We start from the raw sequence: 22,517 nt of genomic DNA, 5'->3' as shown, positions 1-22,517 counted from the left end.
GAGAAAACTCACACCAGGTGACTGGTATCACTGAATGTCCATCTTCACCACCTCAATGGGCACTCAGCACTGCCCAGAAATTTACTGGATTTCTTGCCTTGCTACACAATGACTATTTCATCCTTTCCTCACTTTCCTCAAACATTTCGCCTCTTCTTATTCCCTTTGAATGTCAAAGGATGGCCTTGCCTCAGGTCTGATAGAGAATTTAGAGCAAATCCCTGTCAGCTCCCCTCCCTGTATCTGTGGCCACCTTCTCCTCTTTCCCTCCTGTGGCCAAGAAGTACTATCCCCATCGATCAAAACCAACCCATCCGTGATGCTCTAGATCCCATCCGCCTCCTCGTCCAGCCTCCACCCTTGCCTCCCTGGCATCCTCGCCTTGACGTCTGAAAGGCGTCTCAAACTTTACATGTCCAGCAGGTTGCGCTTCCTCCTCCCTCCCTCCTCACATCTGCTGCAGCCCTCGCCCCTCATTCACGCCATCATCAAATCCCTTCACATTTACATCCACAATTATCTCCAGTCGGTCCCCTTCTTTCCATTGCCCCTACCATCTTTTACCCAAACGATTCAAGCCCTACCATCCTGTACATCTTCCAGCTTTTCAGACCTCTGCCACAGTGCCACCGTGCACTCAGACTCAAAACCCCACGATGTCTGATTCCTCCTCCTCCTCCAATAGCCAAACTATCCCTACACACCCTGCAGACTTCACCCCCCCCCCCCAAGGGGTCTGTCACATCCCTCGCGTCTCTATTCTAGAGTTTATTCTGGCATTTTATACCATATTCATTTCCAAAGGAAGGAAAAAGAAGCAAAACGTGGAGAGAGGCCATCAGACCTAGACCTCTGCAGAGCCCTCCTGGTTACAGGCGTCCTGGCCACTGGAGTCACCCCATCCCACTCCTCCCTCGGGGGGCTGTAGGACACCTTCCTGGCACCTGTCTCCACACATGTGTCCACTTGGCACAGGAACCGTCACGGGTCCTACACCAGCCAATGAATAAAATTTACATTTCTTTTTTTTCTTTTTTTGGCCATGCCTGCGGCATGTGGGATCTTAGTTCCCCAACCAGGGATCGAACCCAGGCCCTCTACAATGGAAGCACAGGGTCCTAACCACTGGGCCAAAAGGGAAGTCCCTAAAATTTACATTTCTTCATATGAGAGTTAAGGCTCTTCCCAAATTGGTCCCAACCTCTCTCAACCCAAGTTTACTCCCTCAATTCCCCACTTGCCTTCATTCCCTGTAAACCCCACTTCCTTGACGGTGGCACTTCAGAACCCTGGCTGACAACGACACTTCATCTGGGAGGCCCTCCCTCCACCATCTTCTCCCACAGAGACCCCGCCCTAAAGGCCCACCCTCTTCTGAGACGGTCTCCCTGATGCCCCAGCTGGAAGGAAGCCCAGCCTCAGCAGAACCCCAGCACCTTAGACGGGTGTGACAGCCGGTGTCTGCTCGACAGCGCAGGACTTTGTATACGTGGCTTCTCTCGGCTACACGACTGCAATTCCCTGAGAACAAAGGCTATTTCGCTTACCTTTCTGTCCCCAAAGGACCTTGAGAAAGTAAGCCCCTCTCACCATGAAATTAAAATGAATCCAAATCTTGTTGGATTCAAGTTAGTCATCCCAGGGACAAACCTGAACTACAAGCAATTAAAAGCTGATGCCATGGAATCTGGTCACTAAATAGGCCCCAGGGCCTTTGCACTGGCTGCTCCCTCTGCTTAGAACACTCCTCTCCTGACCCCCTGGATGCTGCTCTACCTTCAGGTCTCAGCTTGCGTGGCACCCCCTCAGAGAGGCCCTCCCTCTTTACTCCATCTAGGGTACCCAGTCACTCTCTAACACACCATCCTGTGGCTTTCACAGCTGGAGCACAGTCGGAAAGCTTAGTTGGTTATTTACTCCTTAACCTTCCACCTCCCCAGGCTCTGTGGGGGCAGGGACTGTGCCGGTCTGGTTTGCGATGTATCAGTAGTACCTTGACGGTGCCTGGCACGTAGAAGGCGCCTGATAGATGGATGTTATTCAGTGAGTGAATGAAGGCCTGAAGGTATGCAGACAGGAGTAACCGCACAACCCTGGATTAGTGTACACCACGCGCAGTTACTAAAGTCTCTAAAGTACGACAATATACTTACTTGTCCAACCTTCGAAAGTTTAAGTTCTCTTAACGTATAGTCATGAGCAGCACTTTCTTTGACGTTCCGAACGCGCATGACCCCGTATTCTTTTAGCGCATACTCATCAGGCCAGTATTTGACACATTTACTCTGGAAGGGATCAGAGAAAAGACAGTTAATCTCTGTGAAGTCTGACATGAAAGCCGAAACCAAAAGAAAACCAACGTTCAAGTCTTCCTTGATGATCACTAACATGGAAAATGGCCTGTCTGGTATCTAACTGTTGGGTTGTGAAAGAAGGAAAGAAGAATTCAAAAAGAAAAGCAGGTGTGTGGAGAACCAGGGAGAAGTGGGAAGAGAAAGCCGCTGCTGCAAAATTGTCTAATTTAAGCCACAGGTCCAAGGAGAGTCAGTGTTTGTTTATTTCTCTCTAAAGAACCAAAGAGGCAGAAAGAAGGGGACTACCCTGTGTGAAGGTGCTGTCTAGCATGCGCTCAGTCCTGAAATCCGGAGATCTGCCAGTCACTCTGCAGGGAAGGCAAGCAGGGGCTCTGGAGGTGGATGGGCTGCCCAATGAGCCAGACTGTCTGGTTCATTTCCGTGCCGGTGTAGGAGGTCTCCCCGCCTTACCTAACCCAAGTGTGAATAACTCCAGCACAGAAAGGCAGCTGATGGGGTTTTGAACCAGCTGCTTTTTCTATATCCAGATCCATCTGATACCTGCTACACACGTCACCTTCGCTTAACTGGGTGCCTGGGAACGCCAAGCCTGCAATAGCTGCTGGCTTCAGAGCAGGCAGATTGGAGAATATGGCACCAAGGGAATCATTCTGGCTGCCAAAGAGGAAGATATTTTGCTCAATGAGAGATGAGTCTGCCCATATTTGGTGATGTGTCCTGGGCAGAGAATGCCTTTGTGTCTTGTTTTTTCCTGGGAGCAGTCACCCACACCACTCACTTTCAACAACAACCAAGACACGAATATCAGCAAGAGAAATCTACCTTGTACATTAGGAAGACAGAGAAATTCACTGTTATAAAACAAGAAATCAGAGAGCAGCTGCAGACATCCCCAAAGTCAATGACTAAGGGAAAGAAAAAAAACATGGCAGGAGGAAAGGTCAACAGAAGAATTAATGGACAGTGTTTACTTTTCTGCTTGGCATGGCTTATGTGGTCTTTTATGTATTATTCTGAATTCAGCTTTCCCTCCACGATTCTGTAGATCCAAAAACCTCTTTGACAGATTTGACACAATTTTTATTATCCCCAAATAAACACTTTGACTATTAAATGTATGCAATGCTGTCACTCTCCAATCAATTCTGAGGACTGCTGGTCGCTCAAAAGAAGACAAATTAAATCACAACTCCTAACATTGTAGCTGACTCTGCATATCTGCAATCTACTGTGCCCTCCTCCCAGTTTCCCAAACTCTGATGTAAACCTTGGCAAACAAATTCTAAAATGTGAGTGCTAATACTTTAGCTCTTAAATTAAAGCCCAGGAATCAAAGGGAATTCAGAGTCTGGTTTTTCTTCTGTGCACTGGAGGGGATAACAAGCGAACAAGTTACCAGAAACGCTCGCAGGGAGACTGAAAGCCCATCATGTCCTCCTCTCCAGCAGCAGAATACAGAGGAAGAATGAGAAAACAGACAAAGGCCGGGAGAAGGAGGTAAGGAGCGGGGGGCAGAGTGACTTGGCCCAACGTCTGTCTATTCTAGGAGTTTCTGGCAGCTCTTCTGAGAGGGACCAATCCTGATCCCTCTGAAGTGACCCGAGAACCCTCTCTTCACAGCTCCCAAGTCCTCTGAGAACAGGCGGCCTCCTACAACTGCAATCGGGCAACAGGCAGGACGGAGGGCTCAGTTTTCCTTTCCATACTTAGAGCAGGTGACACTCACCTGAAGCAGAAACTATGAAGACATTTTAACTTGTCCGTTAATTCAAGAACATCTACTGTTACTGCAGGCAGCTGCTAGCAGAAGCCTTTGTTTCACAATGACCAGACCTGGCCTCAAAGGTATTCAGAAGTGTAACAACTAGCAGTACAACAACGAAAATCTTACAAAATCACACTGCCCTTCATAACTGGTATGAAAATTACATTAGAAGGGCTAAAATCCAAAATCACCCATCTGTCTTTTTATAGGGTATGACTGCTACATTCCATGCAACTTTTACATAAACCAGTTAAAGTATATCTAAAAAAAAGAACTTTGACTAGAACACAAACAAAAACAGAGAACCTTTCCATATTAAAAAATCCACAATGGATGGGTTCACTTTGGGATAACACATACAGCTGTCACTCAGTGAGATTTGTCTGCTTCTCTATAGGTGTGGGATGTTATAATTTTTAAAAACCTGAAGTGTCATGAAGAGTGCAGGGAGATGGGTACTAGGCATATGCTGCTTGGGGGGAGTGTACACTGGGACAACCACTCTAGAGGGTAGTTGGCAGAATTTATTAAAATTTGCAACATGCAAAAGCAAAAACAATAAATAAACAAGAAAAAATAAACAAAAAAATTTCAAAAACAGAAAAAAGATAGGAGAAAAAAAGAAAAATAAAATTAAAAAAAATTTTTTTTTAATTTATGACATGCATATCCCCTATGACCTAGCAATTCTTCTTGACATCTAACCTAGAGAAACACTTGCCACATACAAAAGCAAGAACAAGATTGTTCACTTCAGCACTGTTTATAAGAGCAAAAACTGAAACATTTAAATGCCTAATATATGACGGTTAAACAAATGGTGGTACATCCATACCATGGAATACCATGCGATTACTAAAAAGAATGAGATAGGCCAATATGTACTAACAGAAGAAGTTAGAACATATATTTACTGGGGGGAAAAAAACCCAAGATACACAATAAAGTTACTGTATGACAGCACTTTTTCATACAGTACTTGTCAGAAAATAGCACTATATACTTCTATAGGTGCATGTATGTATGTAAATACATGTACATGTGCAAATGTAGGTATATAATGCCTATTATACACATGCATATGCAAATGCCAAGAAGACAGTGTCGAAGAATACACATCAAACTGATAAGAGGGTTTATGTTGGAGGAGGGAACAACTGGGTGGACGAGGGATGGTGACAAAGGTAATTTTAATTGTAAGGAGTTTGAATGTTTATCTGAATATATTGTCTGGATAGTTCAAATTAATTTTTTAAATGCTTAGAAGTCCTGAGTATAGTTCACATGACAAGTGAAATCAATGTTTATTGATTAGTCCTCTAATCCCCTGAAGGTACCAGACAGGCCTTCTTACACTCCCTTTATGACCTCTGCTTCTGGACACAATGGGGTAACAGAGACTGGATTTACTCTCCTACCTTAAACCACTAAAATGGAAAAATGAAATGACATATATAATAGGATTAGTAACAAGGACATTTAAAAAGTTATTATAAATATATTTCATATGTTCAAAAGGTACAGTAAATGATGGACATGTTAAGAAGAGAGACATAGAATATATTAAAAAGACTCAAATAAAACTTAAATGAAAAGGACAATGTCTACTGTGAAAATTACACTGGATAGGATGAACAGCAGACTCTACACTGCAGAAGAAAAGATTAACTGAAACACGTAGAGCAAAAGAAACTTATCTAACTTATTCCAGACACAGAGGGAAAAAAGTGAACTGAAAAAAAATGAAGAAAGTCTCAGGACAACTTCAAACAGCCTAATATGTGTGTAATTGGTATCCCAGGACAGGGTGGGTTGGCAGTTCATATGTGAAGAAATAGTAAACATTGTTCAAATTTGAAGAAAACTATAAACCCACAGACCCAAGAAGCTCCATGAACCCTAAGAAGAAGAAACATAAAGAAAACTACACCAAAGTACGTCATAATCAAATTTCTCCTACTCCCTTTTTCCCAGAGGGTCAGAGTAAGCTTACTGTGTTTACTCAGCTTTTTTTTTTTTAAATAAATTTATTTATTTATTTATATTTTATTTTTGGTTGTGTTGGGTCTTCGTTGCTACCCACGGGCTTTCTCTAGTTGCGGTGAGCAGGGACTACTCTTCATTGCAGTGCGCAGGCTTCTCATTGTGGTGGCTTCTCTTGTTGTGGAGCACGGGCTCTAGGCGCGCGGGCTTCAGTAGTTGCAGCACATGGGCTCCACAACGCAGGCTCAGTAGTTGTGGCGCACGGGCTTAGTTGCTCTGCGGCATGTGGGATCTTCTGGGACCAGGGCTCGAACCCGTGTGCCCTGCATTGGCAGGCGGATTCTTAACCACTGCGCAACCAGGGAAGTCCTTATTCAGTTCTTAACATGTTCAACCTGACATGTCCAATACTTCAAAAAAGTAGAGTATATAGCATACCTTTCCTCTCTCCACTTCTTTTGTTGTCATGACAATCACTCGGGAGTTCTCTTGAAACACCATCCGCCAAAAGTCATTCACGGTGTTTTGCAGGCAGCCTTGTGTGGCAATGTAACTCTTTTTGGGCTTTGAGTTGTTGCACTTGGTTTCAAATTCAGGCTAGAAATTTGGGAAGAAAATACTTCAAACATTTGAAAACTGCTTTCAGGCCATGAGGAAGGATTTAAAATACAAAAACTGGCTAGCAATATACAGTCAGAAAACACCACAAGAAACAAAGTTTACCATGATAATGTTTGCATTGATGTAATCTGAAACAGGCTCATTGGGATCACCATCGTGTAGGACAACCCTGGTGTGATCAACTGGAAGAAAAAGAGACCACGGTCACAAAGGTACTGAGACCTCTTCAGGACAAATCAGTTCAAATCAGTTCATCCTCAACGAGTCCAAGTTTTGTTCATTTCATGATAAAACAACATTAAAAACTAAATCCTAAACAATAATCTGAATATGATGCCTCATAATGCTTTCTTTAAGAGAATAAAGTAGCAATGTCAATTCCCTGGTTTTGATAATGTACTATGGATATATAGAATATTATCATTGGGAGAAGCTGGGTAAAGGGTACATGGGAACCCTCTACATATTTCTGTAACTTCTTGTGAGTCTAAAATTATTTCGAAACAAAAGGTATTTTTGGTTTTTTTTGGTTTTTTTTAGAGGAAGAGTAAACTACAGGTAAATGACATGATGTCTGAGATTTGCTTCAAAATAATTCGGGGAGAGAAGAGAAGTGTATCAGAATATAGATGAATCAAGATTGGGCAGGAGTTGACAATTGTTGGAGCTGGGTGATAGGTACGTGTGGGTTCTTTATACTATTCTGTCTACTTTTGAATATATTTTAAACTTTCTGTAATAAAAAGGGTTTTCTTTTTAATGAATTAAATTAAATAGAATTAAATACAGTATCTAGACAACAGGATTCTGATGATAGTATCTACTGACCAAATTTTATACAAAAGTACGTTACTGGTTTTAAAAAAATCTGAGTGTTCTACCTAAGCAACACATTTTACACTGAGAAATAGTAATAAAGTTGTATGTCTTACTAGAATAATGTTCTTTTGCTTCAGACTCCCCATCTTTAAAGAATATGATGTTAATCAGAAGAAACATCTGATTGGGATCTTTAAGGGAGGAAAGGGCAATAATATTCTATTTATCAATAGATACTTCATACCACTGTTCCCTTCATCTTTTCCTACATCCCCACATCTTACTAATGAGTACCATTTAGACCTCCTGAGCAGAAATGAAAACTTAAGACATAAAGAGGGCAACGCTTCCCCAACGTCATTAGGACCATGCTGTGGCTCAAAATGATTCTCTACGAATTCCTCATTGTCTCTCCTCAGTATTAGAAATGCCTCCACTTTCTCCCATCCTCACCTGCACACATTACAAATATCTATATGGATGTGATACACATATACACTGTGTGTGCGCACCTATGTGTGCAGAAAGACTATGCCACACACACACGCACACATGGGATGGGTGTACAGTATCTGACAAAATAGCTCTGACCTGAGGAGACATTAGAGCAGTGCTCTCCAATCTGATCATGCTCCCCAATAAACTTCAATAATAAAGTTTTTGAACACTGAAATATATATACAATTATAGATACACACAAGCCTTTTTTATTTATTTTTTTTTAAAGAGCAGGTGATATACAAGCTGGCTTTTTATTTTTTATTTTTTTTTATTTATTTAAACACTATTTTATTTATTTATGGCTGTGTTGGGTCCCCGTCTCTGTGCGAGGGCCTTTCTCTAGCTGTGGTGACCTTGCTAAAATGGTCCCTAAAATGGGGATAATAAGAACTCCTGCTGTGTGTGCATGGGATATGGATTAAGAGAGACACGGACTCGGAGTCTGGCACAGAGACAGCACTCAGGGGAGCGGAGCTATGACAACCGCGTGCTGCCATTTCCGGGGTCCTCACCCAAGGCCTACGTCCTTCTGGGCCTCCTTCTCACTACAGTTCAACTCAGGCTCTACCTGGTAGCATCTGGGTGTTAAAGGAGGTACTGCTTTATGAATATCACAAGGTCTGCTTCTGAGCAAAAGCATAGGCATGCACCTGAATCTCCAGTAACTCGAGCTCAAGGGATGAGGGATGTCGGAAAAGATGAAGGGAACAGTTGGAAGAACCCCCAGGAGGAGCTCGTCTGTTCCCCAGATGAGGGAACAGAGCCCCAGAGAGGAGGCATGCCGTCCCCAAGACCCAAGGGCTGGGCACTGCAAAGCAAGGACACAAGCCTGGGACCCTTGAGGCTGATGGTGAGACCCTGGGAGATGGCAAGCCTTGAGATGATCTCTCCTACGCAGACAAAATTAATTAACAGAAGGAAACAACCACACACTAAGCCTCCCAGTGGCAATTTTACTCCGTAATCAACATCACAGGATCTCAGTGAACGAGGCCATCCATCCCCAAAACAGCTGATTATTTTGGAAACTACTTACAATTAAAAGAAGCTAAGGCCTTGGATCCGCTGAGAAAGCACATGGCCCCCAGAAAAGTTACTGAGACACTGGGAATCAAAACCTCCAAGAGTGACTATTATGGAGAAATATATTGATACTTACAGGGCAGGATGTTTTTATATCTATTTTTGTTTTTATTCTCTTGCCTCTGACCCTCTTTTCGGCTGTAGAGAAGTTTGCACTCCTGTTGTTGTAGTGTCTAGAGAGAAACAAAAGTAAATATTACTATGCACCAAAAGCTTCAAAAAAAAAAGCTTGACCCAGCACTTCCACTTTAGGGAATTTATCCTAGGAAATGTTCAAGAGTCGTGGGCAATAGCTACAAGAAAGCTCACCTTAATGCGATATCAAGAGTGGCAGAAACACTGGACACAACATAAATGTCCAACCAGAAAGGGCTGCCTAAATAAACACTTTCGGTCATTCATACAAAAGATGTTCTACAGACATTTAAAAGATATCCTAGGAGAATATTTAATGCCTTGGAATGATGATCAGAGTAAGTATTAACTGAAAAGCAGGTCAAACTTCCAAAACAGTGTCTTACATAAGCCCATATGTCTGCATGCACCTGTGTATATAAGAAATGGCAGAAGGATATACACCAAAAAAGTAACGGGGATTATTTTTTTCAGAGCAGTGGGATTATGCTTTTTCTTTTTCTTTTCTTTCTTTTTTTTTTTAACTGTTTTTTGCCTAAATTTGCTATAATAAATAAATATTTATAAGAAGAGAAACCTTTTAAAATAACAATTATTAAGAACGAAAGCCAGTGAGCATTGGTATACAGCATCCAAATAATACATGTGATCCATGTTCCTGAGGATGTTATGATCTGCCTTTTACCACTGATTAATTCAGAGCAAGCTGAAAGTCAGTTCTCGAATTTGGATCCTGGGGGACAGTAGAAGTAGTTCTGGTACCACTAGATCATGGGCATGCAAGCTTTGTTAGCAAGGCTTTAGAGTCCTCCTATGCCTCAAACCCGTGTCAGTGCCCTGGGCAGCCAGCCTGCGTCTGCACGGACACCCGCTCCCCTATGCTCTGAGGGGAGGGGGCCCCTATCCTCTCCGCAGCCAGAGGCGGAGGAGGAGAACTCTCGGGCTCCCAAAGCGAGGGGTCAGGAAGGACACCTCTGCAGGGAAAGGAGGTGGGGAACGCGGTCAGGGCAAGAGCCTAAGCCAGGCAGCCACAGCGGAGCTGGCCCCAGGGGAAGAGAGGACGTGGGGACGTGGTGAGAAGCACCAGCTGCAGAAGCAGACAGGAAGGTGGACAAGCCAGGCTGAAGCATTTTCAAGGAGTAGGTTTCATTTTCAAAATTACCAGAAGTGCCTCTTCAGGGGACCCTTGGTTTCAAACAAGCCTAATTTGAATGGGAAATTACAAATGGGGCAAATCAAGAAAGTGAAAGGAAGACTAAAAAGGGGGGGAAAAAGTGTTATATATATTTTTAATATATTTATATATGCTAAAATGATTTTCCCTTAGAGATTTCTCTACAAGGAGAGGCAGAGTCAGTATTTCGTAACACAGCAGCCCTGTTATACTTCCATTTCATTTATCTGAATTTCACAGACAGGTATGAAAGTCAGGAGTTTAAATTGTTAGTTTTGACTCTCAGTTTCAAAATGCAATATTTGGCCTTGACACACAGCTCATAACCAAAGTGTTTAGCCAGTGGAAACCTGGACAGAAATAAAATACAATGTATGCAGAACTCTGACAATCAAACAGTCACTCAAAATTCTTAAATGAGTTCACTTTAAGTAATTATAGCCATTTGCCTCCTTGGAGCTGGCATTTCCTCTGAACTGTGAGCCAGCCTTACGGTGCAATATTGCTGTGTTAGGAAGAAGTTTGATCTTGATTATTAGACATTAAGGTGAGGTTCAAACACTATGAACTGAATCAATCACTTAAACATCAACCAAGTGAAGAGAAACAACATCAACAAAAGCTACAACGGGGTGGGGGGAGGGCAGGACACATGCTAGGAAATAACTAGGTGCTTGATTCAAAACAAACTTGACAGCAAAGCATTCAAGTGTTCACTTATGAAACAAACTTCAAATGATGCTTCACTTGTGGAGGGCACACTGCCAGAGCATTCTCTAGAAAAGGCAAATTTCACCCAGTCCCACCCTGTTTAATCACCTTCAATTTCTCCTTCTGCCTTCAAGATCAAATGCACGCTTTTCAGAACAACTCAGGAAACCTTCTGTGAGCTAATGGAGGCCTGACTCTAACCTCAGCTGCTGCTTCACCAAGTTACTATCCTGTCCGTGCCTCAGTGTTCTCAAGTGTAAAGTGGGGCTAATCCTAATTACCTACCCCATAGGGTTGGTGTTAAGAGTTAAGGCGCACTGTCTACACTCTAGCCACACCAAATATACACAAGGGTCTTGAACTCACCATATTTCTTCAGGCCTTCATGTTCTTATTCATGCCATCCCCTCTGCCTAGAATTCCCTTTCTCTGCCTTGAGTACCTATGAATGGTTACATTTTACTTACTCATTAGGACCCACCGCAAATACCTCCTCCTCTGGGAAGCTCTCCTGACCTGCTCAGCACGACCTCCCTGTGGCTCACGATACCAGTGCAAGGGCTGCAGCACCTCCCTCCGTGAGTACACTCATCACACTGAATCCCAGCTACGTCTTTACAATCTGTCTCTTCTATTAGAGAGCATGGACCACCCTTGTTTGCCTGCAAACAGCACAGCATCGAGCACAAAGTAGGCACTCAAAATGTATCCGCTGAATGAACAAATAAATACAGAAGGGGGTGGAGGGAGACATACAAACCACAGACCATCGTGGCGATGGCCTCGGCACTACAGGGCCCACACTCAGCATCCTATGCTGACACTGTCGGCCTGGCCTTCAACGTAAAGGAAAACCACGTAGGCAAAATATTAAAACCGCATTTCCCGATCTTCAGTCATTTGAAAAGCATCTTCAAGATGCTGTGCCATCTCAGCACATCACCTGTTATATCAGTTGTTCTCTTAAATTAACAGTCTCTTTTTTCCCCTTCAGAAAATGTATTTCAAAAAGAAACTGCATGTTACTAGCACACATGAAAACCAGTATCACTCACCATTTATGCAAGGTAACCAGAAAAAGGAATATAATAAAAACAAAATGTTGTCAAATTCTACCTGGATACTGTAGCATGCCTGAGACTCTGTAAAGAAAAAGGGACACTGGCAGGTGTTAGAGGTAGGTGTTAGAGGCATACTAAAACTGTACTCAGACCTTCTCCTAAGCCACGTCAAAAGGAATGGGTAAGGGTTAAAAAGAGAAAAACCTTCCTCATTCACTAATTCGATCTTACTGTAATGGGGTGCCACCGAAAATCATCTCATACACCAAGAAAACTTTTCTAGAGTAATCCAGAGTTCCAGGCCAGGGAAATCCTCACCAATACCCATAGCATGTTGGCTGGACCATCTACTCAGCTCAGCCTCTGGCTTCCCTCATCCTGCATTAAGTTACCAATTGCTTCTTCCATGCGGATTTGAGGTTTGAACAGCACACAAGTTGAAAAGTTTCGGCCCTGGAGTGTTCCAGAAAGGACAGGCCCAGAGGCACCGTGTCCCGGGCGCAGTAGGGTGCTAACTGCCGGCGGCTGGCAGCTGTCACGTATTAGTAATGACTAACAGTGTGCCTCTCCCCCTCCAGCCCCGCTCCTTCCTCAGTGCCCATTAGCCCATTCTCATCTGCGCCTGGGGCCCAAGTCGCCTGAACACATTTCATTTCCCACAGTGGAAGGCTGCCATCCTTCTCAAGTGAGACTGAAAATAAAAAGAACTCAGAAGTTGTCACTTTCCATGTTCTGCCTGCAGAGGCTCCCCGACTGCACCCGAGATAATCAGCTACCGCCTGCTAAGGGGCGCTTCCTCCCCAGCAGCAGGCTGATAGCCGGAAGAGAAAGAATAGCCAACAAGCCCTGCCCCCAGGAGGTTACAATCCCTTCAAGGTTGATCTTCCACAGCCTCCCTCTCAGCTGCCCCCAGGGCACCAAAAGCTGTGAATGACCTGCAGCTGAATGTCACTGTTTCCATCCCCATTCTCCACTGGGCCTGGCAGGATGCCAGCGATAAGGCGTGGGACAGGCAACTAGAAAGCTGGGGCACAGGCTGCAAGATACCCCATTTTCCCAAGTAAAACAACCAAAGGGTTTGCAACCAAGGATGAACCCTCAAAAAGGACCTGATTACATGAATCAACGGTGATCAACAAATGGATTACATCAAACTTTTAAGCCTTTATAAAAGGCATGAAGAGAAAGGCAATCCCCAATCCACACTGTACATTAGGCGTGCCCAGCAGCATGACCAAGTGTGGATGGAACAGGTGTTCACAATGCAGGACGGTCCCTCACATCTATGGCTGTTGAACATCTGTGCTCCCCACACCTGGACCTCTGCCAGCCTCCAGCCTAAATGCCAGTAGCGGCATCCCTAGTCACCGTGATGACCGAAAGAGACCCTCACAGGCTTCCAAAGTCCTCTGATTAAAGACCACTGGAACCGGCTCTTGACCAGAATGTCACGAATGCAAGTGGAGAAACAGGATCAAAGAAAGACAGACAAACAACAAATGAATGGGTAGAGCCAGGCAGGCCCATGTGCCAGGACAGTGGCCTGAGAACCATTTGCCTGCACTGCTCTGAGCAACGGGGACAAATTGCTAAAGGAAAAAAAAAATAACGCCACTAACCATTAAGGCCAGACCAAACTGTACAGTATTTTTAAAAACAAAGCTACAGGGACTTCCCTGGCGGTCCAGTGGTTAAGATTCCGCGCTTCCACTGCAGGCAGCACGGGTTTGATCCCTGGCCCGGGAGCTAAGATCCCACATGCTGCGCGGGGTGGCCACAAACAACAACAAAACAAAAACACAAAGCTACAAGGGGAGGAGACAAGATTAACAAAATACTGTAAGTGTTACAGCTGAGTGTTGGGAAAAAGAAGGTTCATTGTCCTATTTTCTTGACTTCGGCGTGTGTGAAAACTTCAATAATAAAAGGTTTTTATAAACTACAAAAAATAAAAATGTAAAAGCTCCTATTAACTCTCCCCCTACCTGACTCATGGCTGGTCACCTGAAGGAGAGAAAGAGGGCTGAGGATGGCTGTCAGGCAGATGGCCTCTCTGGTGTGGGGGCCACAAATAATAAGACAGCAGTAACCACGTAGGCAGGTGCCAGACCGGGCCTTCTTCCCGGTCTGAATGAACTCCTGTCTCCCTTTGGCATCTGCCCTCCGCACAGAGGAACACTGGAATTCTCGCTCCGTCCTCTTTACTGCAAACTCTGTGGTGTCACCAGGCACCACCAGCGGGTGAAAGCCCCCACTTCCAGATGCCACGCTGCACGGCCTGTCACCACTTCCCCGCGGTGGAGTTGGGGAGGCTCGTCCCCAGTGAGTCCGTGGCATCATCCAGGAGTGAAAGGGCAGCTGGAGATTCTCATCACCAGAGAAGGTCCCAACTGATGGACAAGCACTTATAAAGCACCGTGAGGGACAAAACCAATCCAAGATTTGGTTCCTTTCCAGGTGCTTGTTTGAAGTTAAGTCACCTCCTTCCTCCAACAAGGTGAAGTAGAAAAACAAATCTAGAAGACATGGTCCCCAGAGGAGAACAGGTTCTGACATAGGCAACAGCAGCAAACAGTACAAGACAAATCTATCATTAATAATCTATGATTAAGTGTGTAATTAATTATGTGGTGTGGAATTTAGGGAGTGAGATCCATGAAAACTAAGTGAAGCAGGTTTCTGGGAGGAGGTGAGGCTTGAGGCAAGTGAGGGGCTAAGATGGGTGCAAGGAAGAAAGGAAAACATCCCAGCAAGTTAGGGACATAAGCAAAGGTGGCTAAGAGGCCAGAGTTAGTGGCCTCAGAGTTAGGGTGAAGGAAACTGGTCAAAGAGTCTGGAAGCTGTGTTCTGTCAGTGGTGGGAAATGAGGTGAGGTGGGGAGATGGGGGGCCTTGAGAACTGGGCAGGAGATCTTCAACGGCTGAGAAGCACAGCATGGTAGACTTAGAGTCAGAAGTTCTGGAAGTTCCAAGCGCAGCCAACTACTTGCTAGCCACATCCTTGGGGACAACTTTCTCCCTTCTTCTGGGCTTCAGTGTCTTCATCTTCAAAATGAAAATGCTATGCCTCTGGTGGGAAATCGGGAGCCACTGAAGGTTCTTGAGCAGAAGAGTGACAGGAGAAATGCGGAGAGTAGATTAGCACGAAGGGTGAATGGAAGGGCAGAGGCTGAGAGTAAAAGAGCAGCTGGTGTCTTGTGAGGCGATGAGAGCCTGCACCCCTGGCAGCAGGCGAGACTCCTGTCTCTGCTGCTGCCCACCTGGGCAGTCCTGGGCAGGTGCCTTGATCTCTCAGAGCACCCGGGGACACAAGATCTACCTACCGCATAAGATCTGGGGATGCAATGAGATGATTTCCCTAGCCCAAAATGCAGCATCAAGCAGACAATAAACGCTAGTTTCTTTCCTTCCTCTAAGACCACAAAGACAACTAGGAAAGAAAAATCAACCGGACCTGGTGAATGGCAAGGTATGGGAGAAAGAACAGAAAGATGTGTTAAGGGATGCTCTGAGAATTCCAGCCTACAGGGTCAGAGAAAACACAGGACAACCACCAGAGATGAGAAGTAAAAGGGGATACGTGGTCTGAAGGGGAAAATAACAAAATAACAGGTCTGGTTGTTCAAACTCAAATGCTTGAGTTTGAAGAGATATGACAGCCAAGAAGAAGCATGGAAGGCACAATTCAAAAGGTAGAACCAGAGCCTGTAAGCAACACAAACTTAGTGGTAATCAGACTAGGGTGAAAATGGATGTGCTCCTCAGGGAAGAAGAGCAAGTTTAAAGCAAGACAAGCAGAGGGCCCAGACCACGTCTTGGAGAACCACCAGAGTTAACTGGTTGGGAGAAGAAAAAGCAACGAACAGCAAGAAGAGCACAAGGGAGGGGAGGAAGGAATAAACCAGGCACATGCTGCTGCAGGTCAGAGAAACAAGAAAATGGTGGCAATGAGGAGCTGGACAGCTGTCTCAAGAGCAGCTCACGGAAGAAAGGGGCCAGAGAAAAGACTATTTTTTAATCTTAATAAGAAAGCCACTGGTGTCTTCTCAAAGTGTTACTTCAGTATACTGGGGGCTGTCACATTCCAAGGTTAAAGAAGAAAGGGGCTAAGAAGAAATGGAGGCTGCAGCACAGGCCCGCAGTGCGGAAAGCAGCAACGTTGTTCAAAGGCAAAGGGGAAGGTACAGCAGAGATGTGAAAGCACCTGGAAGCACCTTCGGTTCTTCAATTCTCTGTAAAGATGTCAAGCGTCTCCAGCAAATGAAAACAACTCTAAAGAGAAAAACCTGACACTGGAGGGGCACAGAACAAAAGCAAGGGGTGGGGGGGTGGGGGGGGGAGTGGGCTGAAAGAGAAATAGTTCAAAGGAAACAAAGGAATTTCTCCAGAATGGAGCTTGTGGAATAAAACCCCTTAGCCACTGTGATGCTCTGCCCACCGGAAGGTGGCAGCCCTTCTATTAAGCAGCTGGGAGCGCAGGCCTGGATGGAAAAGCCTGGTGACAGCTCAAGGCTGCCCTCCCGGAGCATTTTTAATCATGAGGCTGGAGCCCTGATTGGGGGGGTTGTTCAATGTGGCTTTGCTTAGTCACCAAGCAGAAGATTTCCGCTAGAGAGCACCAGCAAGAATTATTTTTTGAGTCACAGCTTTGGGGTGCAGTTAAAGCCTTGTCTCCATACAACCTAACCATCTCCAAGTAGAATTTGTGGGTTTGAAGAAAGGCACTAGCTCCTCTGTCGGCTGGCAGAGCTGCTGGTGGAATCCAGGACATCTGTGTGGCTGTCAGAGAAATGCCTGCGATGCCCGTGCAAACGGAGCACAGCTTCAGACCACGACAGGGAAGAGAGGCTTGTATAACAGAAGGAGGCTGGGCTTTAAAAAAAAACCCAATTACTAAGGAAGACAAGCTTTAAAGAGCTGAGAAAATAGAACCCCAGTTAAAAAGGTGTTGTGGAAGGTTTGTCTGTGTGTATCGTGTTTCTTTCTAAATCAGAAACAGAGGGTTCAAAACTAAGATCTGCCTGAAATTCATTACTGAGACCCTGAATGACATCCTTTTAAGCAAGTGTGTAGAGGGGTCTCAGAGACTAAAATGTGCATTCACCAAGCCTCAAACAGGGGCTCCAAATGAAAACTGCATGAGAATAAAGAGGAACATCTCAAAGCAAAGCCTGGAACATTCCTCCACACTTTTTAAGCATCAGAAAGCTGTTCCCTATTGAATATAAGCAAAGGGTCTGAAGCCAATACAAGTCTCTCTTGCTACGGAAAACAGCTCAGATTCAACACAACACAAATACTTATTTTGTGCCTACTGTGTGCCAGGCTCTCTGCTGGATTCTGGGGCTACAGTGAACAAAACAGGACTATCTGTCCTTGCGAGGCCCACAGACTGACCCGGACTATTTTTTTAGATAATATGCACACAGCAGACATAAAACAGCAGGATCAAAGTTTGTCTCTTTATTTTTTCACCAACAGTTTCATTTGAACAAGACCTCTTCTTATTCCAACAGACCTCATAACGCCATCTGCTTCTATGGATTCACAGTGACAAGAAACAAACATTAAACCAATAACTACACAAATTATTCATGAATTCCAAGGATGGTAAACTCTACAAAGGAAAGGATCTGCTGCTATGTGCACATATAACAGGAAGAATCAACCCAGGCATAGGGACAGGGATCAAGGTTTCCCTGAGAAAATGACAAATGACCCTGATGCTGGAAACTAAAGAGTGAAGAGATGTTAGCGAGGTGAAGTGAGGAAGGAAGAACATTCTAGTACAATCCAACCTGTAACACAATTGAATTAGCTGAAGAATCGTATTCCCATTAGGTATGTAATAGGCAGTTCAAACTTTAACGTGTCTAAAATGGAAGTTGATCACCTGCCCCAAAACCCATCCCTCCCAGTTTCCCCCAAAACTCATCCCTCCGAGTCTCCCCCAAACCCATTCCTTCCATTCTTCCTCATCTAAGCAAATGGTAACTCCATCCAACTAATTAATTGCTCAAGCCAAAAACTTTCACCTTATCCTGCCTCACCTCTGTCTTAACCATACAATCTGTCAACTCTACCTTCAAATACTGACAATTCTACCTTCAAAAAAGTCTCAAGTTCTCAAGCACCTCTGCTGCTGCTGCCCTGGTCAAAGCCAACATCATTTCTCTGTTCAAATTATTGCAATTTGCCTCCCTGCCCATCTCCCTGCTTCTATCCTTCCCCTTGCAGACTGTCCTCCGTGTGGCAACCTGAGTGATCACCTCACTCCTGTGCTCAAAACTCTCCTTAGATTTTCCATCGTACTCCAAGTAAAAGCCAACGGCTTTACCCTGACCATGGGGCCCCGTAGGATCTGACCCCTCCATTATGGCTCCACCTACACTTCCCTCTTGCTCACCCTTCTCTGATGGTACTGGCCTGTCTGCTGATGGTGCACCACGTGCATTAAGCACATTCCCACTTCAGGGCCTTTGCACTTGCTGTTCCCTTTGCCTGGAATGTTCTTCCTGAGGTTATCTGCATGCCTTGCTCCATTATTTCCGTCAGGTCTCCGCTCAAATGCCACTCTGTCAGAGAGACCTATGTAAAATGGTGATGCCCCCATCAGCACACCCTTCTTATCTTCCCCTACTTTATTTTCTTCACAACATTTATCACCATCTCACATAATGAATACTTACCTGCTTCTTTGTTTAGTGTCTCTCCCAATTGACTCCACAAGGATAAAGACTATGACTTGTTCTCTGCTACATCCCCAGAACCTAGAACAGAGACTCCAGCATAGAGTCTGTGCTTAATAAATATTTGTTAAATGAATGAACAAATTAATCACTGCCACCACCAATGGCTACTGTTTGGGGGAGATATTTTGGGGGTGTCTGCCCAACTCCCTGTAACCTTCATCTGAGAACCATTTTTCCCCAAACACAGTGGTCTATGAAGATGTCTTTGTTCTATGTGATGGTGTCCTTGGGCCAGAGATGGATGGCGTCTGAGCCAGTGAAAATCGCTGAGACTTTGATACAATGACTGAAAGTTGCTAGTTTCAATATCTGAAAGGGGTAAGAAGTAAAGTTCGTAAGTCAAGAAGCAAAGAAACCTTCTGCAGGGAAAGAAGAACGAAGCAGGTGTGTGGAGAGCCGGGGTTCTGGATACAGAGGGGGCAGTGAGATGGAAGAGGAGGGTGAAGGCAAAGACTGGCAGCCGAAGAACTATCAACAGCAAGATTTCCATCCTCAACTTGGGTCCTGCAGTCAGATGATGTCCAGGCTCAGCTCACAGGGCCCCCTGGCAACTCAGGTCTAGAGACTCAAAAGGGAAGAACAGGCACAGAGAGGGCGGATACCCTATAAATGTAGCCATGCGATACACCTCTCACAGTGACACACAAGGGCTGAATTCAGGTTTCAGGTAACTTGCACATCGCAGGGACAAAATTGCAGGATCAAAACCTGCCTGGGGGGCTTCCCTGGTGGCGCAGTGGTTGAGAATCTGCCTGCTAATGCAGGGGACACGGGTTCGAGCCCTGGTCTGGGAAGATCCCACATGCCGCGGAGCAACTGGGCCCGTGAGCCACAATTACTGAGCCTGCGCGTCTGGAGCCTGTGCTCCGCAACAAAAGAAGCCACGATAGTGAGAGGCCCGCGCACCGCGATGAAGAGTGGCCCCCGCTTGCCACAACTAGAGAAAGCCCTCACACAGAAATGAAGACCCAACACAGCCATAAATAAAAACAAAAAACAAAAAACCTGCCTGATCGGGGGCTTCCCTGGTGGCGGAGTGGTTGAGAGTCCGCCTGCCAATGTGGGGGACACGGGTTCGAACCCTGGTCTGGGAAGATCCCACAGGCCGCGGAGCGGCTGGGCCCGTGAGCCATAATTACTGAGCCTGCGCGTCTGGAGCCTGTGCTCCGCAACAGGAGAGACCGCGATAGTGAGAGGCCCGCGCACCGCGATGAAGAGTGGCCCCCGCTCGCCGCAACTAGAGAAAGACCTCGCACAGAAACGAACACCCAACACAGCCATAAATAAATAAATAAAAATTAAAAAATAAAAAAGATATCTTATTCCATAATTTAAAAAAAAAACAAAAAAACCTGCCTGATCATTTATTTAGTGTCCATCTCATTTTGACAGAACTTCACTTCATTTCAACAAACCTAGAAATACTTTCCACTTCTTTACAGTCATGGCAGAGATATGCAGGAGACAAAAGATGTTTACAGAAAAGGACAATCTCATTTTACCACAGTAAAAAAAATTGGGGAAAGAAAGGAAAAAAAATGGGGACTCTATAGGAAAAATTAAAAACTTGGGTTTGCAATGTTTTGACCATACCACATATCCTAGAAGAAAACCACCAACCTGAATTTATTTCAGGAGCAAAGGAGAAAAGAACCAAAGAGCTTCACAAGAGACTTTGTATTTTAAGATGCAGCAAAATCGGAAGTAATTTATAAGTGTCTTCTAGGGAAGAATTACCCAAAAGAACACAAAGAGTTTCACAGAAAACCAGAAGCCGGGCATACAGACAAACAAAACATAGCTATCAGAGTTAAATTATCAGTGGCATTGCAATTTAGAGCTTTAGTTCACTTTAAAGACCATCAGAACACACAGTAAGAAGGAACTGATCCCAAATTTATCACCTTCTGGGAAACAACTAAGGTACAACCACTAAAATAATAATGCCTTGCTGTTGGATCAAACTTCAGCTTCAGAGGATTCAGATTTTAATGAGTCTCTGCTTCCACATACCTAAGTTCTTCTATAACGGTTCATTCTGTTCTCAGCCTTATTCCCCTGGCCCCAACCTTAAAGGGCAATTTTTTGAAAACTGACTGGATTTAAGAAGCAGGTACATAAGAGATCTAGAAAGCAGGCCATCAGCTACTTGGATCTAGCTTCAGTTTAAATGAAACGTTAATGCCCTGATTTAGTGCCTGACAATTTATCACCCCAGCCTGACCTCTACAGAGGACTTAGTAGAGTACAGATGTGATCTTGTTTTTTTCCATTTCCCTTGAAAGCCAACTCAGTTTTCCCCCATTTTGTTGCTAATAATGTATAAAAGATGAACTGAATTTCAGATGTCACAGACTGAAACCATCAGGTCAGCGTTTAGAATCAACCTTTTTCCATGGCCAGAAAAGTCAGGCTAGGATTTCCTTCTAAGTTCTATCCTGACCCTGCCAAATGGATCATAAAAAACTCCCTACTGCCACAAGCTGTAGGAAGGTTTGACTTTGTTTCTCTAAGCATTGCCTAAGTGAACTTAAAGAATCCACCACTGCACCAGATACCCAATTTGCTGCTGTAATTTTCTTAAAGTTCATAGTCACTTTATAGGAAAGGTGGTCTGTGCAAATGATGGCCTCAGCTATTTTGAAGAGTAACATAAAAATGGGACTAGATTACAAAATAGCTCACTGGGACTTCCCTGGTGGCGCAGTGGTTAAGAATCTGCCTGCCAGTGCAGGGGACACAGGTTCGAGCCCTGGTCCAGGAAGATCCCACATGCTGCCGAGCAACTAAGCCTGTGCATCACAACTACTGAGCCTGTGCTCTAGAGCCCGCGAGCCACAACTACTGAAGCCCATGCGCCTAGAGCCTGTGCTCTGCAACAAGAGAAGCCACTGCAATGAGAAGCCCGTGCACCGCAATGAAGAGTAGCCCCCGCTCGTCGCAACTAGAGAAAGCCCACGCGCAGCGACAAAGACCCAACGCAGCCAAAAATAAATAAATAAATAATAATTTAAAAAAACAAAACAAAATAGCTCACTTCTTATATTTAGCAAAAAGGTTTGATATCTTTTAATTTTAATTAAAAATACTTTTCAGACTTTAAATATGCTAACCAAAATCATGTAGGATATATAATAAAAATTAAAGATGAGTAGGGGGTTCCCTGGTGGTGTAGTTGGTTAGGTTTCTGCGCTTTCACTGCTGTGGCCTGGGTTCAATCCCTGATCGGGAACTGAGATCCCGCGAGCCACATGGCCCGGCCAAAAAAAAAAAAAAAAAAAATTAAAGATGAGTAACAATCATCACTTTTTTTAACACAGAATATCAAAAAAATGTTAATATTAACAATAATCAGCGAAAAGAGAAAAATATGCATGCACAAGGCTATCCATTGTATCTTCTTTGCAATATATTTGGAAACTATCCAAATGCTCATCAATAGGTTGAATAAACTATGGTACATCCACACAGTGGAGTACTGTGCAGTAAAAATGAATGAAGACTATCTGTAGATAATACTGTGGAGTGATCTCCAATGTAATAAAAAAAAGAAGTTGGAAAAAAGTATGTAAAATTATGCTACTATTTATCCATGAAA

General features: G+C 44.4%; 1 protein-coding gene across 7 annotated transcripts in view; it reads right to left on the bottom strand.

The window, feature by feature from the left end:
* PTPN11 (protein tyrosine phosphatase non-receptor type 11) overlaps positions 1 to 22,517 on the bottom strand; it is a 75,087-nt gene that overhangs the window by 20,634 nt on the left and 31,936 nt on the right. For 4 of the 7 annotated variants that reach the window (XM_082417484.1, XM_082417479.1, XM_082417478.1 and 1 more), the window contains exons 7-11: positions 9,164 to 9,260; positions 7,617 to 7,694; positions 6,787 to 6,866; positions 6,502 to 6,660; positions 2,154 to 2,285 (exon numbers count right to left, since the gene is read on the bottom strand). In XM_082417484.1, the coding sequence (XP_082273610.1) occupies positions 2,154 to 2,285; positions 6,502 to 6,660; positions 6,787 to 6,866; positions 7,617 to 7,694; positions 9,164 to 9,260 (546 nt within the window). The remainder of the gene's footprint in view (positions 1 to 2,153; positions 2,286 to 6,501; positions 6,661 to 6,786; positions 6,867 to 7,616; positions 7,695 to 9,163; positions 9,261 to 22,517) is intronic. The other 3 variants (XM_082417481.1, XM_082417483.1, XM_082417482.1) reach the window with 1 other exon arrangement.

This window comes from Balaenoptera physalus, assembly GCF_965194825.1.
Source record: "Balaenoptera physalus genome assembly, chromosome: 12".
Lineage (NCBI taxonomy): Eukaryota > Metazoa > Chordata > Mammalia > Artiodactyla > Balaenopteridae > Balaenoptera > Balaenoptera physalus.
Note: the sequence above shows the minus strand (reverse complement) of the source record. Positions and strands in the feature narration are given on the sequence as shown.